This window comes from Girardinichthys multiradiatus, chromosome 21, assembly GCF_021462225.1.
Source record: "Girardinichthys multiradiatus isolate DD_20200921_A chromosome 21, DD_fGirMul_XY1, whole genome shotgun sequence".
Lineage (NCBI taxonomy): Eukaryota > Metazoa > Chordata > Actinopteri > Cyprinodontiformes > Goodeidae > Girardinichthys > Girardinichthys multiradiatus.
In genome coordinates this window covers 7728907-7756620 of record NC_061813.1, presented here as the reverse complement: position 1 = coordinate 7756620, position 27714 = coordinate 7728907, and the positions used below count along the sequence as shown (strand labels likewise).

At 41.4% G+C, this 27714-nt stretch overlaps 1 protein-coding gene across 11 annotated transcripts in view; it reads left to right on the top strand.

Moving 5' to 3' along the window:
* Positions 1 to 27714, top strand: part of LOC124858091 (microtubule-associated protein 4) — a 155251-nt gene that overhangs the window by 60679 nt on the left and 66858 nt on the right. For 8 of the 11 annotated variants that reach the window (XM_047349866.1, XM_047349868.1, XM_047349873.1 and 5 more), the window contains 2 exons: positions 12302 to 12388; positions 20627 to 20815. In XM_047349866.1, the coding sequence (XP_047205822.1) occupies positions 12302 to 12388; positions 20627 to 20815 (276 nt within the window). Of the gene's footprint in view, positions 1 to 8893; positions 8941 to 9154; positions 9269 to 12301; positions 12389 to 20626; positions 20816 to 27714 lie in introns of those variants that run through there. The other 3 variants (XM_047349875.1, XM_047349874.1, XM_047349869.1) reach the window with 3 other exon arrangements.

Genomic DNA, 27714 nt, shown 5'->3' with positions numbered 1-27714 from the left:
TGTATGTGTCCAATAGTATTTTGATGACTTACCTTGGCTAAAAAAAAATGCTCCACATCTTTGAGGTAGGAAGGTCTCCTTGTCATCACCCTAATCTTTAGCTCTCTCCACAGATTCACTATTACTCCACTATGTTACAAAATAAAAACAGATCATCAATACGTTGTTGGAAGAAGTTTTGATCCCACTCTTTACTGATGGCAGTGTTCCAGGGCAGAATGGAGAATAAGCCCCCTCCCTTGGATGACAGTACTTCTCTCTTGGGACAACACAGGACTCATGAAAACTGTCACCTTCTTTCGTCTCCAGAGAAATAATGTTCCCGAGGTCTAAAGCAACCAGAAGGTGGAATAACTCAGATGCAGTCCATTCTTTTACTTTCTGTGGAATGTCAGTCTGTTCAGTCTAGGGTGCAGATGCTCTCACACCTACATGCTGCTGATGCTGAGCAAGCTCTGCATTGATGGCAACGCAATTCTCAGTAAAACTTTGAAGGAATGGAGGTGTGGCCTTCTGGACACGTTAAAGGTCCTTAAAACATATTCACAGCAAACCGAACCACTCAGGTTGGTATTGATCCAGAAAACAGTTCTGTCTGCTGCAGTATTCCTATCAGCAGTTTGCTACATATGCCATGTTGATCCAAAGCGATGATGACCGCAGACTTTTATTTTAAGTAGACTCCAAAAAACAATGTGCTAACACAAGATTAGCAACACAAGACGTCAAATGATTTCAAGCAGACAGGCCCCTCTTTTAAAGCAAGCAGACTAATTAGATTAATTGTGATTTGTTTCATTATTATTATTATTATTATTATTATGGCACTAGTGACCTTGTATTAAGCCAATAAAGATTTTTCTAGTAAATTATTATGCATCTGATCATTCTGCACAATATTTGAACAAGACTGCGAAATGCCTTAAAAATTAAAAACAAAACTAAGGCCACACAGTTTGCAAAACACATTTGTCACTGTAAAAACTGTTCATGGCTGAATGTTTAACCCAAAGATGTCCCTAAAAATATCACACAAAGAACTATTAAAATAATACTTTTATTATTATTAGAAAAAACACGAAGGCTCGTCCAAGACATAGCCAAGATTGCTGAGGGTCCTTCGGGGTTAATCTCAGCAGCCCTACAAACACGATCCAGCTTGATTCATGATTAATGCTGTGGCATTGCTGAATCAACATGGCACTGCTGATGTTTGTCCTCAGCTGAGGAAAGCACTCTGTCCTCTCTGTGTTCCTGCAGCAGCCAAGACCAAGTCAGTGTTTGTCGCAGCTTGAAGTAATAAGGCTGAGACAGAGGGAACAAGAATAGAAAAGGGTCAGCTGGAGGACATCTGCAAGACTTTTGCCTATGCTGCCAGCTCATCCCAGATTACAGTTTTGGAAAAAAAGAAGTGGGTTGAGTCTTGGACAGAAGATTGCAGACAGTTTTGGTATTAAGCTTCCTTCACTTTGAGCTGGTTGAATGACTCCAGTTGATTTGTACTTTTAAATGGACATGTCTACTCTTTGACTTACTGTCTTTAAAACTGCATTAATGGTATTCCAGTAACATCACCAAAACATTACAGAATGTCGGTGATGGTTTGTGTTGATCTAAACTACGAAGGCCTAGCCCTAATGCATAGCTCAGAGCCAAATTAAAGCAACACGTGATGTTTTGTGCTCACACCAGAGTATAAAATTCAAGGAGAACTCCTGACACGGCTGCTTGGGTTCTGCTAGAGGTTACCGTGGGTTTGCAGCCAACAACCAGTGTGTTGCGTTTCTTTGCTCCTGGCCTTGTTGTAGTATGACCCAGCTGGTACGGTTCAGCACTCTTGCTTTGCAAAAAGGGGAGTAGAGCAGAGGAGCAGGCTGGGTCAGCTGGAGGACTGAGACTGACCCACAGGCTATCGACTAAATGAGAGGAAGCAGAAGAATGAGGCTGCAAAGAACAACTCGGCTTTCGCCACATAGTTGAACTTGATATTAACGTATTCATCCAGCCAAATGAAATGGATCTTTTTGAGGGGTGACATGGCTGTTACCCTGATGATTCACGTGTTGGTAAGCAGACATTTTGGCACTTTCTTGTAACAAGTATGTCACTTTTTAGCTTTTGCTGTTTAAATCCTAATGTTATGTAAAATTGATTTACATTTATTTGGAAATCTGTGCACTAAAGTCCACTATGACAAACCAGATGCAAGGTTTCTGTGAGATTCTCCTATGCATGCAATCTGGTTTATTTCTAAATCAGAATGACTAACCCTATCTGTTTATCTCTGCTTTTATTAAAGTTCTCTACCTAATGATGGTTATCCTTCTAGAAATTCTATTATTTCTCTTTGGAGATCATTAATTGGAAACCTTGGTGAAGTGTTGATGATCCCTCATTACAATTTTTTGTTGGACTGCCAACCAACAGGTACTAATTAACAATTTTAGAATAATGAAGGCTTTTGGGTACATTCAATTATGTCCTTCCTTCGCTATTCATGACAAATGTAGAATTTGACAACTAATAGAACTAAGACCTAATAGTTTCTTTTTGTATGTGTAATACCAAAGGATCTAGATTATGGGTACTATATGCATTTAGCTCATATAATGAGACTATACACAATATTAGTTAAAGAACAAGACCATTAAATTCAGACCAATTCAAATCAAAAAACTTAATTAATCCCGAAGGGAAATTAAATGTTGTAACTCATACTATACAGGTTTCTTCAAAGACCCGTTGTAGATGATGATGGTTGTGGACAGGAAAAATCTCCTGTAGCGGTCTGTCTTACAGCAGATCTGAAGAAGCCTCTGAAGACACTCTGTTGTTGTCAAACAGTCTCATGAAGAGGATGATCAGGGTTCTTCATTTTATGAAGAATCATTCTTTGTACAATGATCTCCAGAGGAATTCCCAGAACAGAGCCAGCCTTCTTTATCAGCTTGTTGAGCTTTCTTAAGTCCCTAGCTCTGATGCCGCTACCCCAGCAGATGATGACAGAAGAGATCACACTCTCCACAACAGACTTATAGAAGATATGCAGCATCTTGCTGCAAACACTGAATGACCCAAGTTTCCTCAAGAAGTACAGTCTGCTCTGTCCCTTCTTGTAGACGGCTTCACAGTTACATCTCCACTCCAGTCTGTTGCCCAGGTTAATACCGAGGTATTTATACTCCACCACCTCCACTTCTTCTCCCATGATAGAAATAGCGTTTGACCTATTCTGGTTTCTCATAAAATCTATAATTATCTCCTTTGTTTTATTCACATTCAAGATGAAATGGTTATTTCCACACCATGCCACAAAGCGTTCCACCAACTCGCTGTACTCAGCTTCTTGTCCATCTCTGAGCCACTCCAGGACTGCAGAATCATCAGAGTATTTCTGCAGGTGGCAGGAGTCTGGCTTGTACTGGAAGTCTGAGGTGTAAAGAGTGAAAAGGAATGGTGAGAGTACAGTCCCCTGTGGTGCTCCTGTGCTAATTCATCTCTGACCACATATCTGATATTAATCTGCTGGGGTTTGCTCTCCAGCTTCTTTTGGCATGCCTCTTTGCTGTCTCTTAACTTGATTTTAAGTCAACTCAAAAATTATTTCCTGTTTTATTTCAAAATAATACATCCAAGTATCCATATTAAAGAGCTCATCATGACATGTGTGGCTTATTTTAATAGTGTACTTGACAGATGAACTCGCATGCTGATAGCAACCAAATAGTACTTCTCAATGAGACACATATTTGTCGTCGTCGTCTTCCGCTTCATCCAATATTGGGTTGCGGAGGCAGCAGGCTGAGTAAAGACGCCCAGACGTCCCTCTCCCCAGACACCTCCTCCAGCTCCTCTGGGGGGAGCCCAAGGCAGTCCCAGGCCAGCCGAGAGACATAGTCCCTCCAGCGTCCCCTGCGCCTCCTCCCGGTGGGACCGAAACAGATGCCGGAGATACCTCAATGGACTTCTCTTAAGCTCCTCCTGGATGGCCAAGCTTGTGATCAAGACCCCCGTGATACTTGAACTCCACCACTTGAGGCAGGAGCCACCCTTTTCCAGTCCACATATTGTGGAGTTGTAATGTTTCAACATCTTGTTCCACAAGATCTCGTTACACCACCAGTTTCAATAGTTATAAGAAATGGAATACTTCACTTTTTATTCCACAAAAAACATCAACTCTGAAAGTTTGTTCTTTGCTGTTGTGCAAAATTACGTGTAAAGCTCTGTTAAAAAATTTTCACTTAGAGATGAACAGGATGCCTAGAATTGTAAAGGTATTATTACAGGAAGCTTGACTTGACCAAACAAATTACAGGAATTAGGGCAGGGAATGTGAGTCAATAATTAGCAGAAGCTCCCAAGTGGTGCGGCATTCCCAGTGTCATGGTGTGACAGTAGAAAATCCTCCTTTATAAAGAGTGAGTAAAAGAGCTGATTTAATGCTCTTTCTGCAGCATGTGGTATTTTGCATTAACTTGGTGTAGTAGAATCATGGATAAAAAATAAATCTGGATTTTAAAAAAATGCCTAAAGTAGTTTTGGACCTGAATATTTTCTAAAAAGTCCAATGTATGACGACACAATTTTAAGGTCAGAATAAAAATCTTTTCCAGCACATTTAACCACCACAGCTAACATTTTCAGTGCTTTTCAGATATTTTTTATGTGTCTTAATTTATAATCTCATAAACAGAATTTAACCCGGGAACAGTTTGTAGCCAGAAGGGATCCTCTTGGGTCAGAATTGTTGTAACTCCAACTGGTTCTAAAATCAGATGTGGTCATAGACAGAGTTTACCATGGCAGGAGTTTGACTGTAACAAAGTGTGACTGACAGCCTACCCCATGAATCTGTTTCGTGTCTTCAAAACAGCCATCAAATGTTTTCAGGGCCATTTTTAAACTTTTCTGTATATGAGCAAGGCCAAGGGAGCCCTCTGAGTGTAAGTTTGCCTCTACTCCTAAGTTCTGATCTGGCCGGTCAATCAAGCATCTGTCTACAACTTACTGGTTTTCTCTCTTTAAACATGAACACAATTTTATGTGTTTGTGGATTATTTCTCAATGGAGCTCTGATTAAGTGCTTGTTAGTGGGTGTCCTCATATGTGAAACTGGTAGCTGTCCAAATCTCTCTGAGCCTTCTGAGGTCAGCTCTTACATAATTCAGACATGTAGATCACAGTAATCACAGGATAGTATTTATTTCTCTGCTGGTGGCAGAAGTTACTTCTAGCTGGTGCAGCCTGTTGTTTACCAACTGAAACATGCTCTGCATTCATATATCAATTATGTAAGGTAGCCAAGCAATAGCATCCGATGTTACCTGCAGCAATGTGAAGTTGCAAAGAGTCGGTGACTTGAATACACTTTGCCTCAGTAGAAAAAGAAGAAATATCATAACTTGATAAGAACCATAAATATGTGAATTTAAAAATCTGCTTATATTCACAGTTGGATCATTGAAAGGGGTCAGTGAGGGAACAGTGAGAAAACTTTGGAACGTTACCACCAGCATGCATCACAGTTGTTATAAGTTTCTTCTTTTGGCAATTATTTCTCTAAATATTGTTTTGGAACAACTCTAGTTTTGAGCCTTTCTGTTCATAAAACATGATTTCACAGCCCAAACTGTAAACAATGCCTCCTAACTTATACAGGGCCTTAAAGTGTTTGAACTCCTTCCATTTTTTTACATTTAGTCATGTAACAAGCAGTGTGATAGACCAACACAAAGAAGTGCATAATTGTGGAGAGGAATGAAAATATTTTTAGTTGAGTTACTACTTTTTATACCCACCATTCAATGCAGTTACAGGAAGTCTTTTGTGGCACCTCCCTAATAGCATTGCACATGTACAGAAAAAAAAAGCTCAAGCTCAATCAGAGAGTCTGTGCTGAACAATGTTGGAGTATTCTAGAGATTTGGAGTTTGATTGAAGCCTGGACTTTGACTAGGCCATTCTCAGGAATATGCTTTGGTTTGAAACCTTCTGTTGTAGTTCTATCTGTAGGTTTAGGGTTGTCTGGCTGGAAAGTGAATCTCCACCCATGTCCCAAGTTCTTTGCAACCAGTATTTAGTTCCAACCATTGAACCATCGTGTCTGATCAGCTTATCTGTGCCTGCTGAAGAAAAGCCTCCCCACAGCATGATGCTGCCACCATCATGTTTCACACAGGCATTGGTGGGTTCAGGGTCATATGTTGGTTTTCTGCCACATGAGGCATTTTGCATGGTTCTGTTTTGGTCTGATCTGAGCGGAGAACCTTCTTACGGGCTGTTTTTTTTTTTTTTTTACAGTAGCTTTTTTCTTGCCACTCTACCATAAAGGACAATTAGTGGAGGCTATGACTAATGGTAACTAATAAGAAATGTCATGTTGAAGTTTCTTCCACCTGAGCTGTGGATCTCTGCAGCTTCTCTAGAGTTCATCCAGGGCTTGTTGGCTGCTTCCCTGGTTGATGCTTTCTTCTATTTATGCTGATAGTGAGATTAGGTTACACATTGGTGCACTGTTTACTAATTAGGGGACTTGTGAAGAAATTTTATTTTGGGGTTTATGAATAATGGAAGTTGGATACAACTTCATACCAAATTCTTCAGTGGGTTTGTAGCATAACGGCAATTTCTCATTTTAGCCTGATTCTGCACCGAGTCGTTAATCAACTGGATGTGAAAAAAAACAAGCTTATCAGTTGGTTTGTGGCACAACGTATCTTTTATACAGGTGTTCTTGTTTAAGGCACTTTAGTTAAATGGTAAAATGGGGTTCAAAAAAGTTCTGGTTTCTGTCAGTCCATCTTTCCACAATCAAGGTATGACACAGAAAACCCAAACACTGACAGTAACCTCAACACAATACCTTAATGTGCCAGATGTCACTGCAGAATTACTGTGATTTTGGTGTTTGGTAAGAATGTTGGGAAAGGTCATACAACTGGACTGTAATGAGCACTGACACACCTGCTAAGATCAGTTCATACGATGTTTTTTTTCAGGAAAACACACACAAATACACACAATGTGTCGCCTCACAGTCAGTCTTCCAGGGTCTCTCCAGCTGAGCAGTTCACCACTGGTACATTAACCCTGGTGCAGTGTGCCGAGCACAACTCTGTCGGGAAATTTTCCCTCCTGGGCAAGACTGCAGAAAAATTGGTCTGATCTTCATGAAGACTTCCCATAAAATAACAATGACTGATTTTTACTGAGCTCACATTGTCACATCAGACATTAAGCTTTAGGAGATTGTTTCATCTGTTCTATAATAATAATAATAGCAATACATTTTATTTATAAGCTCCTTTCAAGACTCTCAAGGTTGTTTTACATCAATAACATAAAAATAACATATTAAGAACAAAAGATAAAAGTTCTAAAAAGAAACCAACAAATAAAATACAGATAAATGTTTGTGGTGTGACGTGTGGGGAGGTCAAGTGGGGTATGCTAGTCTGAACAGGTGAGTTTTGGGGAGAGATTTGAAAGTGTGTAGGAATGATGTCATGCGGAGATCCAGTGGCAGTTTATTCCAGAGTTTGGGAGCAGAGCAGCTAATAGACCTGAATCCCATGGTGGACAGATGGGCACGGGGCATAGAGAGAATAAAGTCAGCAGAGGAACAGGTCTTCAACGGACACACGGTTGGTGCGAAACATCCTGTTGTCGACTGCTCCATTTTGTACCTAAAAAATGCAAGTATGAAATGGCAAAGCATAGTTTAGATAGTTCATGAGCATGTCTAAACCCATTCCAGCTGTGTTTCTTTACGCTGATCCCACCAATTAGATGTTTTTTTGTTTCATGTTACCAGCTTAGAGGTCATCGTGTTTTTATCCATCTATCCCCTGCTGCAAAAAAGACATTTAGCTTTGGGATGTTGTCTCAGCCAGGCCACAGGGTTGAGTTAGGGGTAAACATGCACACAGCGAGGCCATGTTGGTTTTTCTTTTCTACGTGAGTGTCCCCAAGTGGCCTTTGTGAAGCTGCTTGGCCTGATCTCAGCACCTTGGACAGCGCCTCTGCTCAGCAGGAGATATTTTTGCCTGTTTTCCTGCAACCTTTTGAGTTTTACTGATTTTCAACAAAGAGCAAAGTTTGTTTGTTTGGGATCTACCTTTTTGCCACGTGTCGCCTGCCGCTTTGCATTTGACCTTTTGAGTACCAAAAACGTGGCGTTAACAGGGCGGAGAGACCCAAAAATTCTCACCAAGGGACTTGTTCTGGAATCGGTCCAGGGTTTTTCTGACTGGTTCGTGTGTCCTATCGAGACAGCCAGCGGACCCTACTAAGGCCCCTGTGTGTTGTATACATGAAAGCATTTGTGACTGTGGGTAGCATCCTGTCTGTTCGCTTCACTGTCACCCTGTGTGTACGCTGCTAGAAGGGGGTTGCTATTGGTGCCTCCCTGTGTCTTCTCTGTTCCTCTCCTCCCTGCTTTACTCCTCGACTTCACCTCCCTCTTACTTTATATCTGTCCTCCTTTCCCTTTATCAGGTTGTCACTCCTGATCAAAGGCAAATAATGTCCTGCTGTCTTTCCCTCCCTGCATCTATCCCACCCATTGCCTCCGTTGTTTTGTCTCATACTCCTACTCCACATTTCAACTCTGGCCCTATTGGTTCAGCCTGGACCTCTCGGACAGAAGCTGAAGGGTGGCGACAGCAAGGAGGGAGGGGAGGTGCTGGCTGGCGGGGGGCCCGGGACCTGAACCAGACAGACAGTGAAACGTCACCACACCAAAGCCAGACTCCCCGACTGTGATAGCATGCCTGTGTGGGTGTGTGTGTGTGTGTGAGGGTTCACAGTGTTAGTAGCTTAAAGCCAGCTGAGGCTGCACTGCAGACAGACAGAGACTGAGGCTCTGAGCAGCACTCTGCAGCTGAATATTGGGCTTGTTTGGGATTTGTATGTCTGCTTTATGAGGAAATCGGACAGGTGAGCGTGCAGGTGCATGCATATATCTGTTGGAGCAATTTGTCTCTGACAGATACGCATGTTTTCATTGTTTGACCGTTTTTTTTTCTTTTGAGAATAGTTTTGTTTATGCTCAGTATGCTTCTGTGGATGTGTGTCATTGAATCTGAGTTGCATAGCAGGACGCCATCAGAGATGGGTAGTGATTGCCGTTTCTTCATGCATGTTGTCAAAGCTGCAGGTTGTAAGGTGACCTCTGGGGAACAGATAGGTTCGCTCCTGGAGCTGGAGGGAGAGGTACAGTCACATTCACCTGACCAGCAACAGGCCTAAGTTTCAGACCTTTCAGGTAGGAGTGCAGAGGATATTCAGTCAGAAAAACTGGAATATAAAGAATAGAATACAAATGTGTTCATGTCGAAACACCATGACCTGCTTTTGATCCAGTTTATTGGATTGCTTCAAACAATGTTGACCATTTTGGAAGAAATTCTGGAAAAGGTTTCCTGATTCGCAGTTTTACAGGAGCTATAGCTGCTGTAATTTACAAACAGCTGCAGTTTAACCAGTTTTGAGTCTGAACATGGACTGTTGTGCAATTTTCCAGAGATGCAGACAATCTCCTGAGGAAAAATCCCATTCTATATTTACACAAAAACTCATCTCATTTTATTTAAAAAAAAAAAAAACTTAAAACAGAAAAATATACCTTCCTACTGCTGCTACAATACTATAGTTTGTTGGATTTACTATATCATTTCTAACATTTCTATATAGTATTTTGCTTTTCATACATAGACAGGCTTAAAACTGAAGAACGAACACCTGCTAAAAGTAGTATACGTTTTGAAGCTTTCTTTGTATGTATGAGTGAGGCTTTTTGCTCAGGTAGCTGCTTATCAGACATGTAGTTGTAGCTAACCAAGTGTAGTTTTACCTTTTAACAATAGCGATGGGTGGCACTGCTTTATTTTCCACACTGACTGTCTGAAATACTCCCAAAGAGCCAAATTGGTCTTATTTTTGAGGAAAAGATGTCAGAGCCTTCTTTCAGCCAGCTGACCCGTTGTGTGTAGCAACACGTAGGGTAGGAACATCGCTGCCTTGTATATTCTCTTTGTTACAGGTGAAAACGCATGTAAACAACTCCAAAACTTTTCATACCCCTGGCAGGTTTAGATTTAAAGGGAATTTAATTATCCATCACATTTTTTGTAAAGGGAACTAGGAGTAATATTAACGTTTCGCTGTGGCCCAATTTGAATGTGAAAGAGAGAGTGCGGATGGAGCTAAAGATTAGGGTTATGGCAAGGAGGCCTTCCAACCTCAAATGACATCTTGGAACAAAGTTAAATTGTCAGAATACCAGTGGACACATGCAAAAAGCTGGTCAGCAATAATAAAAAAGGGTTTAATTGCTGTAATGTCAATAATGATTTTTCCATTGATTATTAAGAAGGGTATGAATAGTTAGTGACATCGTATTTGTTTCAAATAAAATGTATTAAAAACAGATTGTCTTTTTTAAAACTGATACTCTTTTCTATTTTTTAATTATGTTTCAGATCCATTATGTTTCATTTTGTATCAGGAATGAACTTTTTGGTTTAATTCAAATTATTTTAAATCTAAATCTGCCTGAGGTTTGAATAATTTGTGGCTTTATTGCATGAAGTTTGAACTTCCTTCTGGTGTAATCTGAATACCTGTAGGTCAGAGTGCCAAGAGACCATTTGTCTGAGACAAGTTACAATGTTTGCCACCTTTTCCTCACAGATGTCTTTAGTATTAGGTGTTAGGTGTGAAATACTGTTTCAAAGCAGTTTGGTGTTTTTCAGTGGCCCACACTGTGCTGACTGTTGGCCAGTGTTTATAAATGCTAATGTAAACTAAATTTTTTCTTGCAGGATTCAGAAAAATTTTAGATCAGCTAAGAGTACTTCTAATAAAATGTGCAGAGTTCTGAAAACATAATTAAATACCAACAAACCTAAAAACATGTTTCAAAGCAACCTATCAGATCTTTTTTACAATTATGTCTCATTAAGTGACAGCTTGTGTTTGTCTAATTTCTGTAAAATGAAACTTTTTCTGTTTTGAAAGCCAAAAATAATGAGAGGTCTCAGTTTAAACTTCTCGAACATGTTTTAGCACTTAGCACAATTAGCATTGCTAGCTGTAAACAGTGTGCATTTACTTTATAGTTAGTATTGCCTATATTCACTTGAGGTTCACAACAGGTTAGCAACATTTTCTCATTCAGTATAATGCTGAGAGATAGTGACTGAAAAATGAAAAGAATATGATCTGAATAATGTAAATGTAACTGAGACAACCCAAACATTGAATGTGGTGGGCTAGGCAGCAGTCATCCATCTCATAATATGGCACGCCTTGCCACTACAGAACCAAAGTACAGAACCCGATGCTTTTCATATGTAATGCACTTATCTTCTGCACCCACCATACCACAGAGAGTAACTAATGCGTTATTGGTCTGTTTCTGGATGTTCGAAAACCCACATTTGCTAAAGTAGGCCATGGTCATTATCTATGGATTAATGTGGCCTTATCACTGCCATACCTGTCACAGTGAGGATCCAAACCCAGGTAGGTTCTAGCTAATCTAGAACTGGACAAATGACTCGGTGAACTACATTGAACTGTGATAGTGGGAGGGTGTTTGTGTGTCTTTTGGAAGTGGCTGTCACAACCCTCCACAAAGTAATTAACCGCTGGATCTCTCCACTTTGAAGCTGATCAATAAGGACCCGCCATCTGCAAATTTAATGTCGTTTTCTCTATTGTCACTTTTTAAAGTGGCAGCCTACCTGACACATCAGATGTAAATCTACAGAAAATACAGTTCCCATTTGCTCCTTTATATGCTGCCTTTGACTTTATTTTTAACATCATACTAAAACAAAAAAATAGATCATTTTGATTCTTTGTTGATGAGTAATTCTATAGCGAACATATGCAGCGGTTAGCACGAGTTCACTTCATAGAGAAGTAACTATATTTGTTGAGAGTCCAGTCTTCGTACCTTCAAAGGTGAAAACGTCTCACTTCCAACCAGTAATCAATTAAGCGGTACATCCGTGTTTGGTTGGAAGGCATATGTCCTGACAAGTTTTATGTGTATACCATGTCCACCAGTTGTTGCTGACAGAACATGTGGAGTATATGGATGTAGGTCCTGGTACAAGAATGTTCAAGAATGTCCTTCCTCCTGTTTAATCAGTCGTAAAGAACTGAAAATGCCCTTTGCTTATAACAACCTTTCCCCTGTTTGATTTGCTGTCTATGATTCCTTTGGTATACTAAATTGTTAATGCCCACATGTTCAACACCACCTCCATCTTTTCTCCTATCTTGCCAGCCTCCATGGCAACTCATTCGGATTCCCTGGCCTCTCACTCCAGCCCTGTCCAAATGATGGATTCTGGCCTGTTGGGGACTTTCTCAGGTATAACCCAAAACATTCTTCAAGCCGCCACACAAAAACATCTGCATTTACATTTATACAGCTGCTACTGCTAGAAGAATAATAACACTAGCTATAATTAAATTCAGCATGATACATAATGATTTGAGTTAAAACACTAGTATATGACAACCTTTTGCTGCATCTTCATTTGCTGCTGCCTTTCCACATACTACTGTTATTGTTGTGGTATTATTATTATAGTTGAATTCTCACCTGACTCTGTTGTACATTTCTAGTACGTTTCTAGTATTTTTTTGAGGCCAGGCAATAGATCTGTGCGGAAGAGATATTTGTATCTTTGACACTTTGTTCTTTTTGAAGTTGGAGATAAATACCTGGCCAAAACAAGTAGTGACCATGTTTAAACAAAGGATTTGAGTTGGAGTGTGATACTTTTAACTTGTTTGGATATGTCTCTTTATTAACTTATCATAAGGAAGGTCGGTAGCACACTGCTCTGAAGGGTCAGTATACAGGTCCTTCTCAAAATATTAGCATATTGTGATAAAGTTCATTATTTTCCCTAATGTCATGATGAAAATTTAACATTCATATATTTTAGATTCATTGCACACTAACTGAAATATTTCAGGTCTTTTATTGTCTTAATACAGATGATTTTGGCATACAGCTCATGAAAACAAAAAATTCCTATCTCACAAAATTAGCATATTTCATCCGACCAATAAAAGAAAAGTGTTTTTAATCCAAAAAACGTCAACCTTCAAATAATCATGTACAGTTATGCACTCAATACTTGGTCGGGAGTCCTTTTGCAGAAATGACTGCTTCAATGCGGCGTGGCATGGAGGCAATCAGCCTGTGGCACTGCTGAGGTCTTATGGAGGCCCAGGATGCTTCGATAGCAGCCTTTAGAGTGTTGGGTCTTGAGTCTCTCAACGTTCTCTTCACAATATTACACAGATTCTCTATGGGGTTCAGGTCAGGAGAGTTGGCAGGCCAATTGAGCACAGTGATACCATGGTCAGTAAACCATTTACCAGTGGTTTTGGCACTGTGAGCAGGTGCCAGGTCGTGCTGAAAAATGAAATCTTCATCTCCATAAAGCTTTTCAGCAGATGGGAGCATGAAGTGCTCCAAAATCTCCTGATAGCTAGCTGCATTGATCCTGCCCTTGATAAAACACAGTGGACCAACACCAGCAGCTGACACGGCACCCCAGACCATCACTGACTGTGGGTACTTGACACTGGACTTCTGGCATTTTGGCATTTCCTTCTCCCCAGTCTTCCTCCAGACTCTGGCACCTTGATTTCCGAATGACATGCAGAATTTGCTTTCATCCGAAAAAAGTACTTTGGACCACTGAGCAACAGTCCAGTGCTGCTTCTCTGTAGCCCAGGTCAGGCGCTTCTGCCGCTGTTTCTGGTTCAAAAGTGGCTTGACCTGGGGAATGCGGCACCTGTAGCCCATTTCCTGCACACGCCTGTGCACGGTGGCTCTGGATGTTTCTACTCCAGACTCAGTCCACTGCTTCTGCAGGTCCCCCAAGGTCTGGAATCGGCCCTTCTCCACAATCTTCCTCAGGGTCCGGTCACCTCTTCTCGTTGTACAGCGTTTTCTGCCACACTTTTTCCTTCCCACAGACTTCCCACTGAGGTGCCTTGATACAACACTCTGGGAACAGCCTATTCGTTCAGAAATTTCTTTCTCTGTCTTACCCTCTTGCTTGAGGGTGTCAATAGTGGCCTTCTGGACAGCAGTCAGGTCAGCAGTCTTACCCATGATTGGGGTTTTGAGTGATGAACCAGGCTGGGAGTTTTAAAGGCCTCAGGAATCTTTTGCAGGTGTTTAGAGTTAACTCGTTGATTCAGATGATTAGGTTCATAGCTCGTTTAGAGACCCTTTTAATGATATGTTAATTTTGTGAGATAGGAATTTTGGGTTTTCATGAGCTGTATGTCAAAATCATCCGTATTAAGACAATAAAAGACCTGAAATATTTCAGTTAGTGTGCAATGAATCTAAAATATATGAATGTTAAATTTTCATCATGACATTATGGAAAATAATAAACTTTATCACAATATGCTAATATTTTGAGAAGGACCTGTATATGCCAAAACAACCAATTGCCAATATTTTCCGGTAGGGCTCCACAGATTGATTCGCCGGCCGATCGATCGGCTCCGATTTCCTTAATTTTGGGTGACTGATGATTCGTCAATACTTACATGTGAAACCGATCTCATCCACCAGTCTTATCTACTTTCGCAAAGGTCTGAAAATCACCCACTGTCCCTTTTTACTATTCCGTTAGAGAGGGGCCGACTGACAGACTGCCCACTAGGTCATCTCTTCATATGCTTGGTTCACAACTGTTGACAATATAAGATTGAAACATTGAAGTTGTCTTGTGGCCTTATGAAACCTGACAGTGTCAGTTACGAAGAAAATCGGTATCGACCAAAATTGGAATCCGTAGGTCTGGCTTTTTAAAGATTGGTAATCAGTGATCGGCCAGAAAGCTGCAATGAGTGCACCCCTGTTTTCTGGCCAAACTGGAAAATTGTAACATTTTGGACATTGTGATTTCCTGTTGCATTTGAAATTGCATGAACCAGTTTGAGGGCACTGTGGTTGATATCCAAGCATATCCACTTTGGTGTCATCTGTCTAAAAGGCATTGAAACGTATCTTTCAGCTTTTGCAAAAAATTGTATTTCAGATTGTTTTGCAGATTCTCTAAGCGTTCCATAGTTTCCAATTTTGATAAAATTCCTGGTATGTCCTTGTATTGGCCATAGTTCTATAATGTTTTCTGATTATTTAACGTCTTACTTTAGTATGAAGAACTTCTAGTGAAAATTGACTTATAACCTTCCCAGAATGATGAGAAACAATGATTTTCTTCTTACCCTCTCCAAGAAATCCTCTTCCATTGAATTTTGTAATTTCACACCTAAATGCTCCAGACCAGCAAACTGCCATCTCACTTTCTGATAATCAGTCATAGCCTCCTTCACAAAACACTTCTACCAACTGTAGCCAGTAGTTGTGAAGCTGAAGGAAAATGAGACATGGTGTTCAAAGTTATTTTGCCATTAAAAAGAGTGGTGTACAGTTGTATTCAGCCCCCTTGAGTCATTACTTTGAAGAATCAACTTTTACCGCAATTACAGCCGCTTTTGGGTTATATCGATTTCAGATTATTTTGCAAAGTATTCTTTGCCCATTATTATTTGCAAAGTTGCTTAAGCTGAGTCAGATTGGATGGAGAGCATTTATATACAAGTTTTGCTACAGATTCTTTGTTGGACTTGGCTCTGGACTTCGACTTGTCCATTCTAACAGATGAACAAGCTTTCATCTAAACCATTTCACTTCTGTATGTTTAGAGTCTTTGGACTGCTGGAAGGTGAACCTTCATCACAGTCTCAAATCTTTTGCACCCTAAATGCCCAAATGCCCGTTTTCCATTAGTACCTACTCTACTTGGGTCGGGTCGGCTCTACATGCTTTGTTTATTTTTCATTACATTTTAGTACCATCTCTACCTAATGCTAACTTGCTATAGTGTAGTCATATACACAGTAAGCTCAGTGTACAACGATTTAACAGTTGAAGATATTAGTTAGTTATCATAATATGTTGTGACTAGTGACGTGCCCTCTACCCAATCAGTGATCGACAATCTTCTGACATCGTGTTTTCAGCATGACCCGGCAGGTTGGAACGGCAAGCAGGTACTAAAATTAGTAACGGTTCCATATAACCGTTACTAATGAAAAAACCTAAAAAGCGTATAGAGCCATACCGAACCGCGCTGAGTAGGGACCCTTGGAAATAGGACATAACAGATTTTCTTCTAGGATTGTCCTGTATTTAGCTCCATCCTTGACTCGGCAGATGTGCACGGAGTCAAGTGCACAGATTATGTTCTGCCCTTTATATAACACCTCCTTTTTGCATTGTTTTTCCAAAACTACATGGCAAATAAGCCTCCCCGATGACAAAATGGCACTATGAAGCCGTAGACAGTGCTTTTAAAAAACAAAAATAATAATTGTATAATAAAAAAAGATTTATAATTACGTTCAACTGGGAGGCTATCGATGATGAAGTAAAGAGAGAAACCATAATGTGACAAAAAGGACTTTCATGTACTACTGTGTAGAGAACTGACTGAGGTAATTAGAGACTAGGGCATGGGGTGTCAGGAGAGCAAGAAGCAACACAGGAAGTCTCACCTCTTCAAACAAGGCAGTGGAAAGCAGCATATATGAAAATCAGAAGAAAGCAACACAAATGTGCTTCAAAGGCCACAAGCTAAGGCACTTTGATAAATATGCAAACACATAGATGATGCCAAATACAATCTTAAAATCTCTTTGTTAATGGGATTTCTACTCTTTACCAGTATTATTTGAGTTCAGTGTTGTGATTCCAAACCCACTTGGATGAAAGGTTTGTGTCGATGCAGTGCTTGTTGGGCACATGCCGAAGCAAAGCTGTCGCAGGCTATGGGATCTGCAGCTCCTCTGCTGACTGATGCACACATCCATGAACACACCCACAGCGTGGGAGCTACAAGGCTGAGCGACGCCTTTAATGAGACATGTTGTCTCTGGGCTGACGAATCACAGCTGTAACCTTGGACTCTGTTGAGTTTAAAACAACTCTGCATGTGCGTTTATGTGAGTACAGACCACAAAACTACTTCTCTGCATTGAGGATTTATTGGGGACTCTGGGTTCGGTTGCACAAGGTTTCTCAATAAGACACACATGATATCTTAAGAAGGAGGCAACAATCATACAGTGCTGTACATGTTTATACAGTGGATGACCTGAAACAAAATTACAGTTATTGGTTCCACCCCCCACCATTAAAACGTGGGGGGTGGACGTTGTGAGTTGGGCTTTAGACCCTCCCACTTTGTGGAGATGAAACATTACTGCCTCGGGTCGGGCCGTCTTGTCTTCTCGTTATTCAGATAGTCAGCATCTTATCATTTATTCAGATAGGTTGTGGACACCTGAGGCTCAGAGCCTGCCTCAGCATAAGCGCCTATCAATCTGGGTCAGAATTATGTCGGATACAACGTAGCAACTGTCTTGGCCTCTGAACAAATATTCACCTCATTACTACTACTAAGTATTCAGATATATATTTTCAAACTAACACTACACACACTCACCTTTAAACAGTGTACCAGGGCTGCATGATATCAGGAAATCTGTAACTTCGATACTCTGAAAATTGCGACTTTTTCCTGACATTTTTCTGTCTTTACTGTTGCACAAGCTCCCCACCACTCGATTTACTACCTCAGGCACTAAATGTATGCCTCAGCTATGTCACTTCAAGCCTGTTGCAATAATCAATAAATCAATAATCACATCAAAAATTTAAATGAGCTTGATAATTTCTATTTGAATGCTCGTTTGTTTTCCTTGTCTCTCTCTTTCTACTAAAGGGACTGGATGACGAAACGTTTCACTCTGGTGCATCGGTCGCGACTCACCCCTCCCCTTCTTGTTTCCTTAACGTAGGGAGGAGTAAACTCTTGCGTGAAGTACTTGGCCAGCGCATGGTCTTGTTACGTACCTTAGAGCGTAGCATGAGAGTCCTGTAATGATACATTCACACCAAACGCGATTTCTGCAAATTTTTCGCCTCATTTGTGTGCTTTTGCCCGCTTCACATTCCGCGTGAACTCCGCGTTGACATTCGGCAACAAGCGGCAACGCTTCGTCGCGTCATCAAATAGGAGGAGCTTTCATCTGCTGCTTGCTGGTTTCAACTGAACATGCTGGACATGGATTTCACGTATAATCACGGTGTTTTACCTGTGGACAGCCGAAAAACGCCGCCGACCTCAACGTCCCTGGGTTCACCAGATTCTTCAGGGACGGGAACAGTTCGGAGAGTACCACCACCTACTCCAGGAGCTGCGTCTGGATGACGGTCGATTTCAGCGGTACTTCCGTCTATCCAGGACCCAGTTCGAAGATCTGCTGCCCCACGTTGGGAGACGAATCGGCCTCCGGGACGCCAACTACCGGCGACCGCAGTGAAGCCAGCCCGAAGCCGGACACTCAAGCTCCGCGGAGCCAGCAGCATCCAGCCCACGGCCGATCCGAGTCAGGCACCCAGGTTCCGGCTAGCTGCTCTCTGTTGCTCCCTCTTCTGACGCGCGGTGGTTCACTAGGGACCGTCAATACGTTTCTGTACCAAACAATCGTGGAAAATCTGAGTGCCTGAATCGGATCAACCCTGAGCTAGATGCCGCTAACTCCGCGGAGCTTGAACATCCAACTTCAAACTAACTTCACCGCGGTTTACCGGCACTGTATCCCCGCTGCTGAACGCCTGTCCATCTGTCTTCGGTGAGTAAATAAATCTCAGCTCAGTAAAAAAAACCAGCCGATTTTTAATGTCCACATCTTCTAAATATAATGATATTTGTGCCTAAACATAACCAGGCCAGGTCCTTTCTGTACTTGTCTCGGTAAAAGTAATTAGTTGAGTCATACAACTCTGGCTTGCCGCACACCGCCACTATGATCTGGTCCTCCATCATTGACAACTGCTTCTTATCCGCTTTGGTCCTTCACCCTACGTCACAGCCACATCCAGTCCCTGATTGGTTGACGCGACGCGAATTTAGGAAAAAGTTCAGATTTTTCAACTCGTCCATCGCGCCGCTCCGCTCCGCTCCTGCTTCGCTTGCCGCTCCTGAACGCGCCTCTACATAGGGATAACATGTAAATTGGCCGCTCCTTTTGCAGAAATCGCGTTTGGTGTGCTCGCACAACAGGGGAACTACGGTAACCCTGAAAGTTCAAACATCGTGTTTCGGAGAAGTCGATCTACATTTGTTGAGCTAGTGTGTTGTTATTAGATAAACTAATATATCATCATTTTACAGATAGATAGATAGATAGATAGATAGATAGATAGATAGATAGATAGATAGATAGATAGATAGATAGATAGATAGATAGATAGATAGATAGATAGATAGATAGATAGATAGATAGATAGATAGATAGATGTAAATATAACTGATATATATATATAAATATATATATATCAGTCAGTCAGTCATTTTCTACCGCTTCTTCCATAGTGGGTCGCGGGGGAGCTGGTGCCTATCTCCAGCAGTCTATGGGCGAGAGGCGGGGTACACCCTGGACAGGTGGCCAGTCCATCACAGGGCAACACACAAGCAACCACGCACACACTCATTCATACACCTAAGGGCAATTTAGAGTGACCAATTAACCTAACTGGCATGTCTTTGGATTGTGGGAGGAAGCCGGAGTACCCGGTGAAAACCCACGCATGCACGGGGAGAACATGCAAACTCCACGCAGAAAGACCCCTGGATGGGAATCAAACCCAGGACCTTCTTGCTGCAAGGCAACAGTGCTACCAACTGCGCAACCGTGCAGCCCTATATATATATATATATATATATATATATATATATATAAAGAGAGAGAGAGAGAGATTTTGAGGTGGACCTCAGATCATCGTCCTGCAGTGTCACCTAAACTGATGGCTGGACGTCCTCCTTCCAGAGAGCAGAATTTGTGGTCAATTTCAGCAAATCCTACATGTCCAGAACCAAAGCACCACTGGACCATAACCATTAAACTACTACTGTTAGAGTGTCTATAGGGAGTAATTCTTTTAAAACGCTGCATTAGTTGCAGGCAAGATGTAACAGAATGGACACCTTCTAAAAACTTTTATCTCATCAGTTCAACAGATTTTCCAAAAGGAGTACTCATGATAATTTTCTGGCAATAGTGGGACGGGCCTTTTAAGTCCTTTCTGGTCAGCAGTGACTTTGGCTTCTCCTCTGATCCTGAAGCTTGTGACTTGTTGCTTTTTGAGATCTTTTAATGTACATGTTGTCAAACAGGTTATTTCTCATAACTCAAGTACTTCTTTCCCAGCTAAGTTAATAAATCATCTGAAACAATTTAGTGTGTGAAAAAAGCCAGAACAGAAATAAATCTGTAAAGGGGGAAATACTATTTAACGGCATTCTAGGTGATGAAATTCCACTATAGTTAATCAGCCTAGAAAACCCACCAGGGCTTAGTTTGAAAAGTGAGACAGCAATGATTCTTATTACAGAAAAGGACGACAAAGCGCTGCTCTGTTAATGCTTAGCTCCATGCTAAATAAAACACAAAAACGCATCTTTAACATTAACTGCCTGTTTTCTGTGTTTTTTAGGCTTCTCCCAGCCTGAAGGGATTGGAATGAACGTGGAGGTGGGAACTGCACCTCTGCAGCCACAGAAGCTTCCGAGTGTATCAGAGCTGCAGTATCCTTCTCCCCGAGCTGGGTCGGACGTCCCGAAAGATCACAGCGCCATGCTGCCAGAACCCCATGCTCCTCTGAGCCCCCTGGATGTGTCAGCAGGTAAAACTAGAATTAACTCAAACTCCCTAAAGATTTTATTCCCAATTTAAACACGGAACCACATTCTCTCACTGAGAGTCTTCATTCGCAGCTTTACTTATTTTTCCAGCCGGGTCGTTTCCACGTAAAAACGCAGATCTTCATTTCCCGGAAGACGCTTCCAGTTAGCACTTAATAACATGTTGCTCCTTTTTGTAGCAATGATGTGTCTCCATTTTAATTTTGCAGCTGTTAGTAGTAGTTTTCTCCTTCATCCTTACTGCAACACGGTTCCAGACAGTAACTTACAAAGTATTATTAGCTGCTGGACTTTTTCACAATGCAAACAAAAACTTTAATGTGTTTTATGAGATTTATTATGACAAACCAACACATAATAGTGAAGTAGAAACAAATTGAAAGCTGTTGCTGAAGGAAACTCATAAGTCTTTGTAGGAGACAGTAAACATGAGGTCAGATTAGACCAAAATTAAACTTTGTGGCCTACAGGTGAAGTACTACAATATCTCACAAAGGTAAGTACACCCATCAAATTTTCGTAACTCTCTTATTATATCATTTCATGGGACAACACTGAAGATATGAGACTTTGGTACAATGTAAAGTAATCTGGGTGTCCAGCTTGTATAACAATGGAAATTTGTCATCCCCTCAAAATAACTGAACACAGCTATTAATGTCTAAACCAGTGGCAACAAAAGTAAGTACATCCCTATGTCAAAATCCCCAAATTGTGGCCCACATTTTTTGTGTGGCCACAATTATTTTCCAGCAATGCCTTAACTCTCTTGGGCATGGATTTCACTAGAGGTTCACAGGTTGCTAATGGAATCCTCTGCCACTCCTCCATGACGACATCACGGAGCTGGTGTATGCTAGAGACCTTGCGCTCCTCCACCCTCCGTTTGAGGATGCCTCGCAGATGCTCAGTAGGGTTTAGGTCTGGAGACATGCTTGGTCAGTCCAGCACCTTCACCCTCGGGTTCATTGGCAAGGCATTGCTCATCTTGGAGGTGTGTTTGGGGTCGTTATCATGTTGCAAAACTGCCCTGCAGCCCAGTTGCCAAAGGCAGGGTATCACACTCTGCTTCAGTATGTCACAGCACATGTTGACATCCATGGTTCCTCATTATTAAGGGACTATTACTTTCCAGCAGGACAAACATACAGCTAGAGCTTCAATCGAGTGGTTTAGCTGAAAGCAAATTCATATGTTACAATGACACAGTCAATGTCGATACCTAAATCCAATTTAGAGTCTTTGGGCTTGAAAATGTATATTCATAGATGGTCACCTTCCAGTCTGATTGAGTTTGAGCTGCTTTGCAAAGAAAACAGTGAAAACTTCAGTTTCTAGATGTGCAGAGCTGGTAGAGATAAAAAAAACAAACTAGCAGCTGATTTCACAAAGTATTAAACCAAAGGCTCAAAATACAAATTCACATCGCATTAAAAGATGTAAAAATTGTTGAATGGCATGTATCAATTTTTTTCTACATCATAATGCACTACTTTGTGTTGGTCTGTCATAAAAGCCCAATAAAACACATCACAATACAAGTTTGTGGTTGTAACGTGGCCAAATGTGAAAAACTTCAATACAAGCATCCATTAAAAGAGAATTTCTTTGTATGTAGTTGAGGCTTTCATATACAAAGTCTTTTAACGATAGAATCTTTTATGTACCCTGTTTTATTCCAAGAACTAAATTGTTAATGTTATAACATACATTACAGTCACTGAGTTGAACTCAAACTCCCTTGCATGCCAAGGAGTCAAATGTGAGGCCATCCGTCTGACAGCCGAAGCTTGTCCCAAAATGAATCAAATAGCTGGACAATGATCCCAAACACAGCAGATCTACAGTAGAATGGCTGACAAAGAATCAGAAAGAAGGTGGTGTAAGGATCTAGTCAAACTCCAGACCCCAAACTGACAGATATTCCAGGGTGGGACTTTTTATAGATCCGTGCAGAAATTAATGTCTGCAGATCTTACTGAATGTTTTAAAGAAATCTCTCACAGCAGTGTTATAAAATGCTAAAGTTGCTTAGATGAGGTTTAGTTCCCAATGTTTAAGGTGTTTCTTGGAAGCAGTACAATCAAGGAGAGGGCTTTTGTTCCTTATGCACTCTATTTCTGCATTTTGGCTTGCTTTATTAGGGAAATAGAAGAGATGCACTGGGAAAACAACTTTAGACTGGAATCAGATGAGCCTGTTTTTCTCGAAATTATTAATCCACTATGCTAAGTTTCACCAGGTTGGAACAATAACAACTATCTTTGGTGTGTAGGCTGTTGCTGAAAGGAGGACACTCCCAAGTTAGCCATTTTCAGTATCGTTGAAGTGTTTAAAAAAAAAAAAAAACAATGATCTGGAATCAGCCACAAAATTCAGATTAGAGCATCTCGATTAAATACTGACATGGTAGTTTTTAATCAGTTTTTTAAAATAAAAGATCATGTTTGCTGGTTTATTAACTGTTTACGACGACATTTTTTATGTGCTGAGACTAGTGAACCTTCAGAATTTGGAGTCTGTATTCAGTTTGTACCATGGCCGAACATGGTCGCCCTACGTTGCTTCATTTGCTCCACAGAGCGGTAACAATCAGCTGCCTGTTCGTCCTCTACTTCCTGTCTCATATATTCCCACTCTGATGTGACCCAGGTCACTGCTTATCTGATGCTGACCTGTAATGCTGTCATGCCGTGGCTTCTAGTCACATACTGTCTTCATGTGCTGACTTCCTTCCTTTTATAGAATAGAATGTACCTGATAGACCAACACATTTCGTCCATACCCGTACATAGAAGAAAAGGGACGCATGGTTTTTGGGACTTTTGTTTTTTAACAAATAAAACCTATATTCGCATATATGTCTTAAGCCCCTTTAACTCTGATACCCTTAAATAAAAGCTAGTTTATTGCCCGAAGAAGTAAGACAACATCAGTAAACAAACAGCATCAGGAACCCCAAGGAAGACCGCAGGCAGGACAGGGAGAAAGTTGTGGAGGAGTTTAAAGCCGGGTGAGGCTAGAACATCTCACATTATGCTGTTCAATTTGTCATCCAAAAAAGGAAAGATGTGGGTTAGCTGTAAAACTACCATCACCTAAACTGACCGGCCGGGCGAGGAGAGCGCTAGAGAAGCAGCCGACAGGCCAATGGGAACTCTGGAGGAGCTGCAGAGGTCCATACCTCGGGGGGAAATCCATAAACAGAACAGCTGTTAGTTTTGCACTCCACAAACTTTTTGGTATAATGAAAACTAATGTGGAAAGAAAGCCATTCCGAGGTATGTTTACAGTTTTTGGCAGAAGCCATGAATGGGACACAGAAACATGTGGAAGGCGCTCTGGTTAGGCTAAGAGCAAAAGATTTAACTTTTTGGCCTACACCCCCAACACTATATTCCCTCAGTAAAACAGGGTTGTGGCAGCATTATGCTGTGGGGCTGATGATAAACTTTCAGATTTCTTGTGTTAAAAACACATTGTTTTCTTTCATATTCAAAATTATCCACTTTGTTGTGTTGGTTTATCACATTAAATCCCAATAAATTACACAGATGTTTGTAGTTATAATATGACTCACGACATTTAGAAAAGACTACTCTGCAGAATTTTAAAGTATTTTAATTGTAGGTTTTACCAGAACTACGTAGAGAGAAGGATAATTTTACGGTCTAATTTAAAGGCACAAACAAAAACACCCACAGCTGTAGACATAGTTATCAGGTGAAACATACTTCCTGCTTTGACTGCTGTTGACTACTCTCAGATTAGCATGGTTCACAGTCCACTGAACACTTCCAGTGGGTTGGTGGCAGATGTCAGCAGGCCTAACTCACCTGACCAAGGCTACCTTAGACCCCAGACAGTCAGTTGAGCTTGGCAGAACACATACTGTACGAGTGTATTCCTGAGATGCTGGCTGGGGTCCACCTATCCACACTGAGTCTGGTCCATTCGGCTAATGTGCTTTTTCTGCCTCTCCCAAGTTTAGCACGCACACTATAGAGAACACAGTTCTGTCATTGCCTTGTTAGCATGAGATATGGCCCTCCAGAGAGCCACTGTACAGTATGGACCCTGACATCTGCTCTACTTTCGCTGTTCTTCACCATCTGTGTATAGGTATAAAGAGAGATCTGAGGCAAACTGGGCCAAAGTAGGAAGAGTAAACTCGCTTCAGTGAGCAATTTCATCTTGTGCTGTGTTACTGCTCATTTACCTTGCATCCTGCCTTCTTTGTAACTTCTAGAGAGATTTTTTTGCTGCCATCTATCTTAATTATGCGCCTACCTTAAGGAAGCTGTTTAGTTTAAGCAGTGTAGCCTGTAATGACCTCCTTTCTTGTGGGAAGACTAGAGCTTTGTTTTTGTACAGTTCAGTTCAGTTTATTTATATAGTGCAGATTCACATCTCAAGGCACTTTACAAAGTCAATTCAATCAAATCATACAAATTCCAAGTCAAGTACATACATTCCAATTGATCCTAGATCAAAGAATGCTATCAAGTTCAGTGCATTATTAAAACTGGCTAAATAGTTTTCTATCTTTGTGTACCTGGAGAAAGCATTCCACTGTGTCCCTCGTGGTGCCTTGTGGGGGTGCTCCAGGAGTATGGAATCGGGGGCCCATTATTAGGGGGCCATCCGGTCTCTGTACAAGTGGATCAGGAGTTTGGTCATCATTGCCGGCACTAAGTCGGACCTGTTTCCGGTGCATGTTGGACTCCGACAGGGCTGCCCTTTGTCACCGGTCCTGTTCATAACTTTTATAGACAGGATTTCTAGACGCAGCTAGACTGAAAGGCGAAACTCTCGATTTACCGGTCGGTCTACGTTCCTGCCCTCACCTATGGCCATGAACTTTGGGTCATGACCGAAAGAACGAGATCCCGGATACAAGCGGCTGAAATGAGCCTCCTCCGTAGGCCGGGCACTCCCTTAGAGATAGGGTGAGGAGCTCGGCCATCCGGGAGGGGCTCGGAGTAGAGCCACTGCTCCTCCACATCGAGAGGAGTCAGTTGAGGTGGCTCAGGCATCTATACCATATGCCTCCTGGATGCCTTCCTCGGGAGGTGTTCCAGGCACGTCCCACTGGGAGGAGGTCCAGGACACGCTGGAGGGACTATGTCTCTCGCCTGGCCTGGGAACGCCTTGGGATCCTCCTGGACGAGCTGGAGGAGGTGTCTGGGGAGAGGGACGTCTGGGTGTCTCTGCTGAGTCTGCTGCCCCCGCAACCCGGTCCCGGATAAGCGGGAGTAAGAGTACGAGTTTTCTATCCAAGGAAACCCAGCAGATTGCATGGAGTCAGTGACTTGGACCATTTACTCCTGAATGAGCATGTAGAGACGGTGGACAGTTGCTTGCATTGTTTGTTGACTTTGCAGCAATCCCTCATACTGATTATGCATGTAGCGACAGTGAAGAGGTAAACCCTCTCTCAACAGGAAGAAAACTTCAGCAGAATTAGGCTCATTGTGAGAGAACAGAGCAGAGACACAAAAAGAACACAGAAGCATTGATCCAGGAGTACTTTCTATGTTAAAGAGAAGCAAAAAGTAAATGGCACTATTAGCTCTTTTAGTGGCTTCATCTATGAGAGAAAGACGGTTAAGCAGATGAACTCTATCAGTTTTCAAGTCTAGAGTATGAAAGAGAGCACATACAGTTTGTCACAGCCAGTAGCTATGTCTGAGAGAGACATGGTTAAATACTGAAAGACAGGGCCAAGTGTATCATCAGTAGAAGGTGAACAATTATGTTGCTGGCAGCAGTGTGCAAGCCAATACATTTAATCAAAAAGAAAAATTTAAGCCTAGTCTTAAAACTTGACAGGGAACCTGCTCCGTGGACTAAAATCATGAGGTGGTCCCTCAGGAGAGGACCCTGATAACTAAAAGATCTGTTTATATGTTGTTCATTTTGTTTTTAATCAGGGTAAGAAAATAACACCCTGTTTCTAGAATTTTAGCTTTTGCAACATCAATCATTCGAGCTTTATGAAGTTCTAAAATTATCTATTTCTAGCATCAAGTGAGTGTCTTATGAACTGAAAAAAGACTAGGCCAAAAAAAAAACCCAAGTACATAGCTGCTTCTTCCATAGCATTTAGGAGTCAACGGAACTGCCAGGTGCTGCTTCACAAGTGCACTAATTTAATTGATCATCTGTTAGTGTGAGCGTCCCTACTGAATCAAAACAGTTTTGGCAGATTGTTGGTATGTAACAGAATTTATACAATGCCAGGGTGGGAAGATATCAGCAATGATCTTTGGGGCTGCTAATCAATTAATCTGTCGACTATTGTTTCAATTAATAGTCGGATAGCAAAAGGTGCTATATAGACTTTTTTTTTTTTACAGAGTTTGAATCAGGTGAAGCTAAAATTATATCATTTGAGAAAGGTTTTAAGGCCATTTCCAACTCTGTGACACTCGAACCCAGCAGCTGTAGGTCAGCATCAACGGTGTTCATGTTAAATGATGTAAAATGTTAAAATCCATGAAACCACAGTTATGTACGTAGTGAACAACAATGGCTTGTTTGGAAAGGTCGCCAAATCTCTTCCCTCAAACAATGAATGACGCTACAATTTTGGTTTGCAATGCTGCAGCTGATTGAACCACAAGACATCAGATGAAAGCAGAGATATTTGCCCAAGTCAAGGTTGGTCAAAACTGAATCAAAGCATATTAGCACAAACACCAAATACCAGCTGCTAAAGACATAGATACAATATTGGACAGCCCATTTACTGAATGTCTGGTTCCACAAAGATATGGCCAAAGTAGATGTGTTTAGCTAGAAAGCATATAACAAAACACAGCATGGCATCATTGAAGCACAGTGGTGGAGGAGTGATGGTTTGGGCATTTTTCAGTAG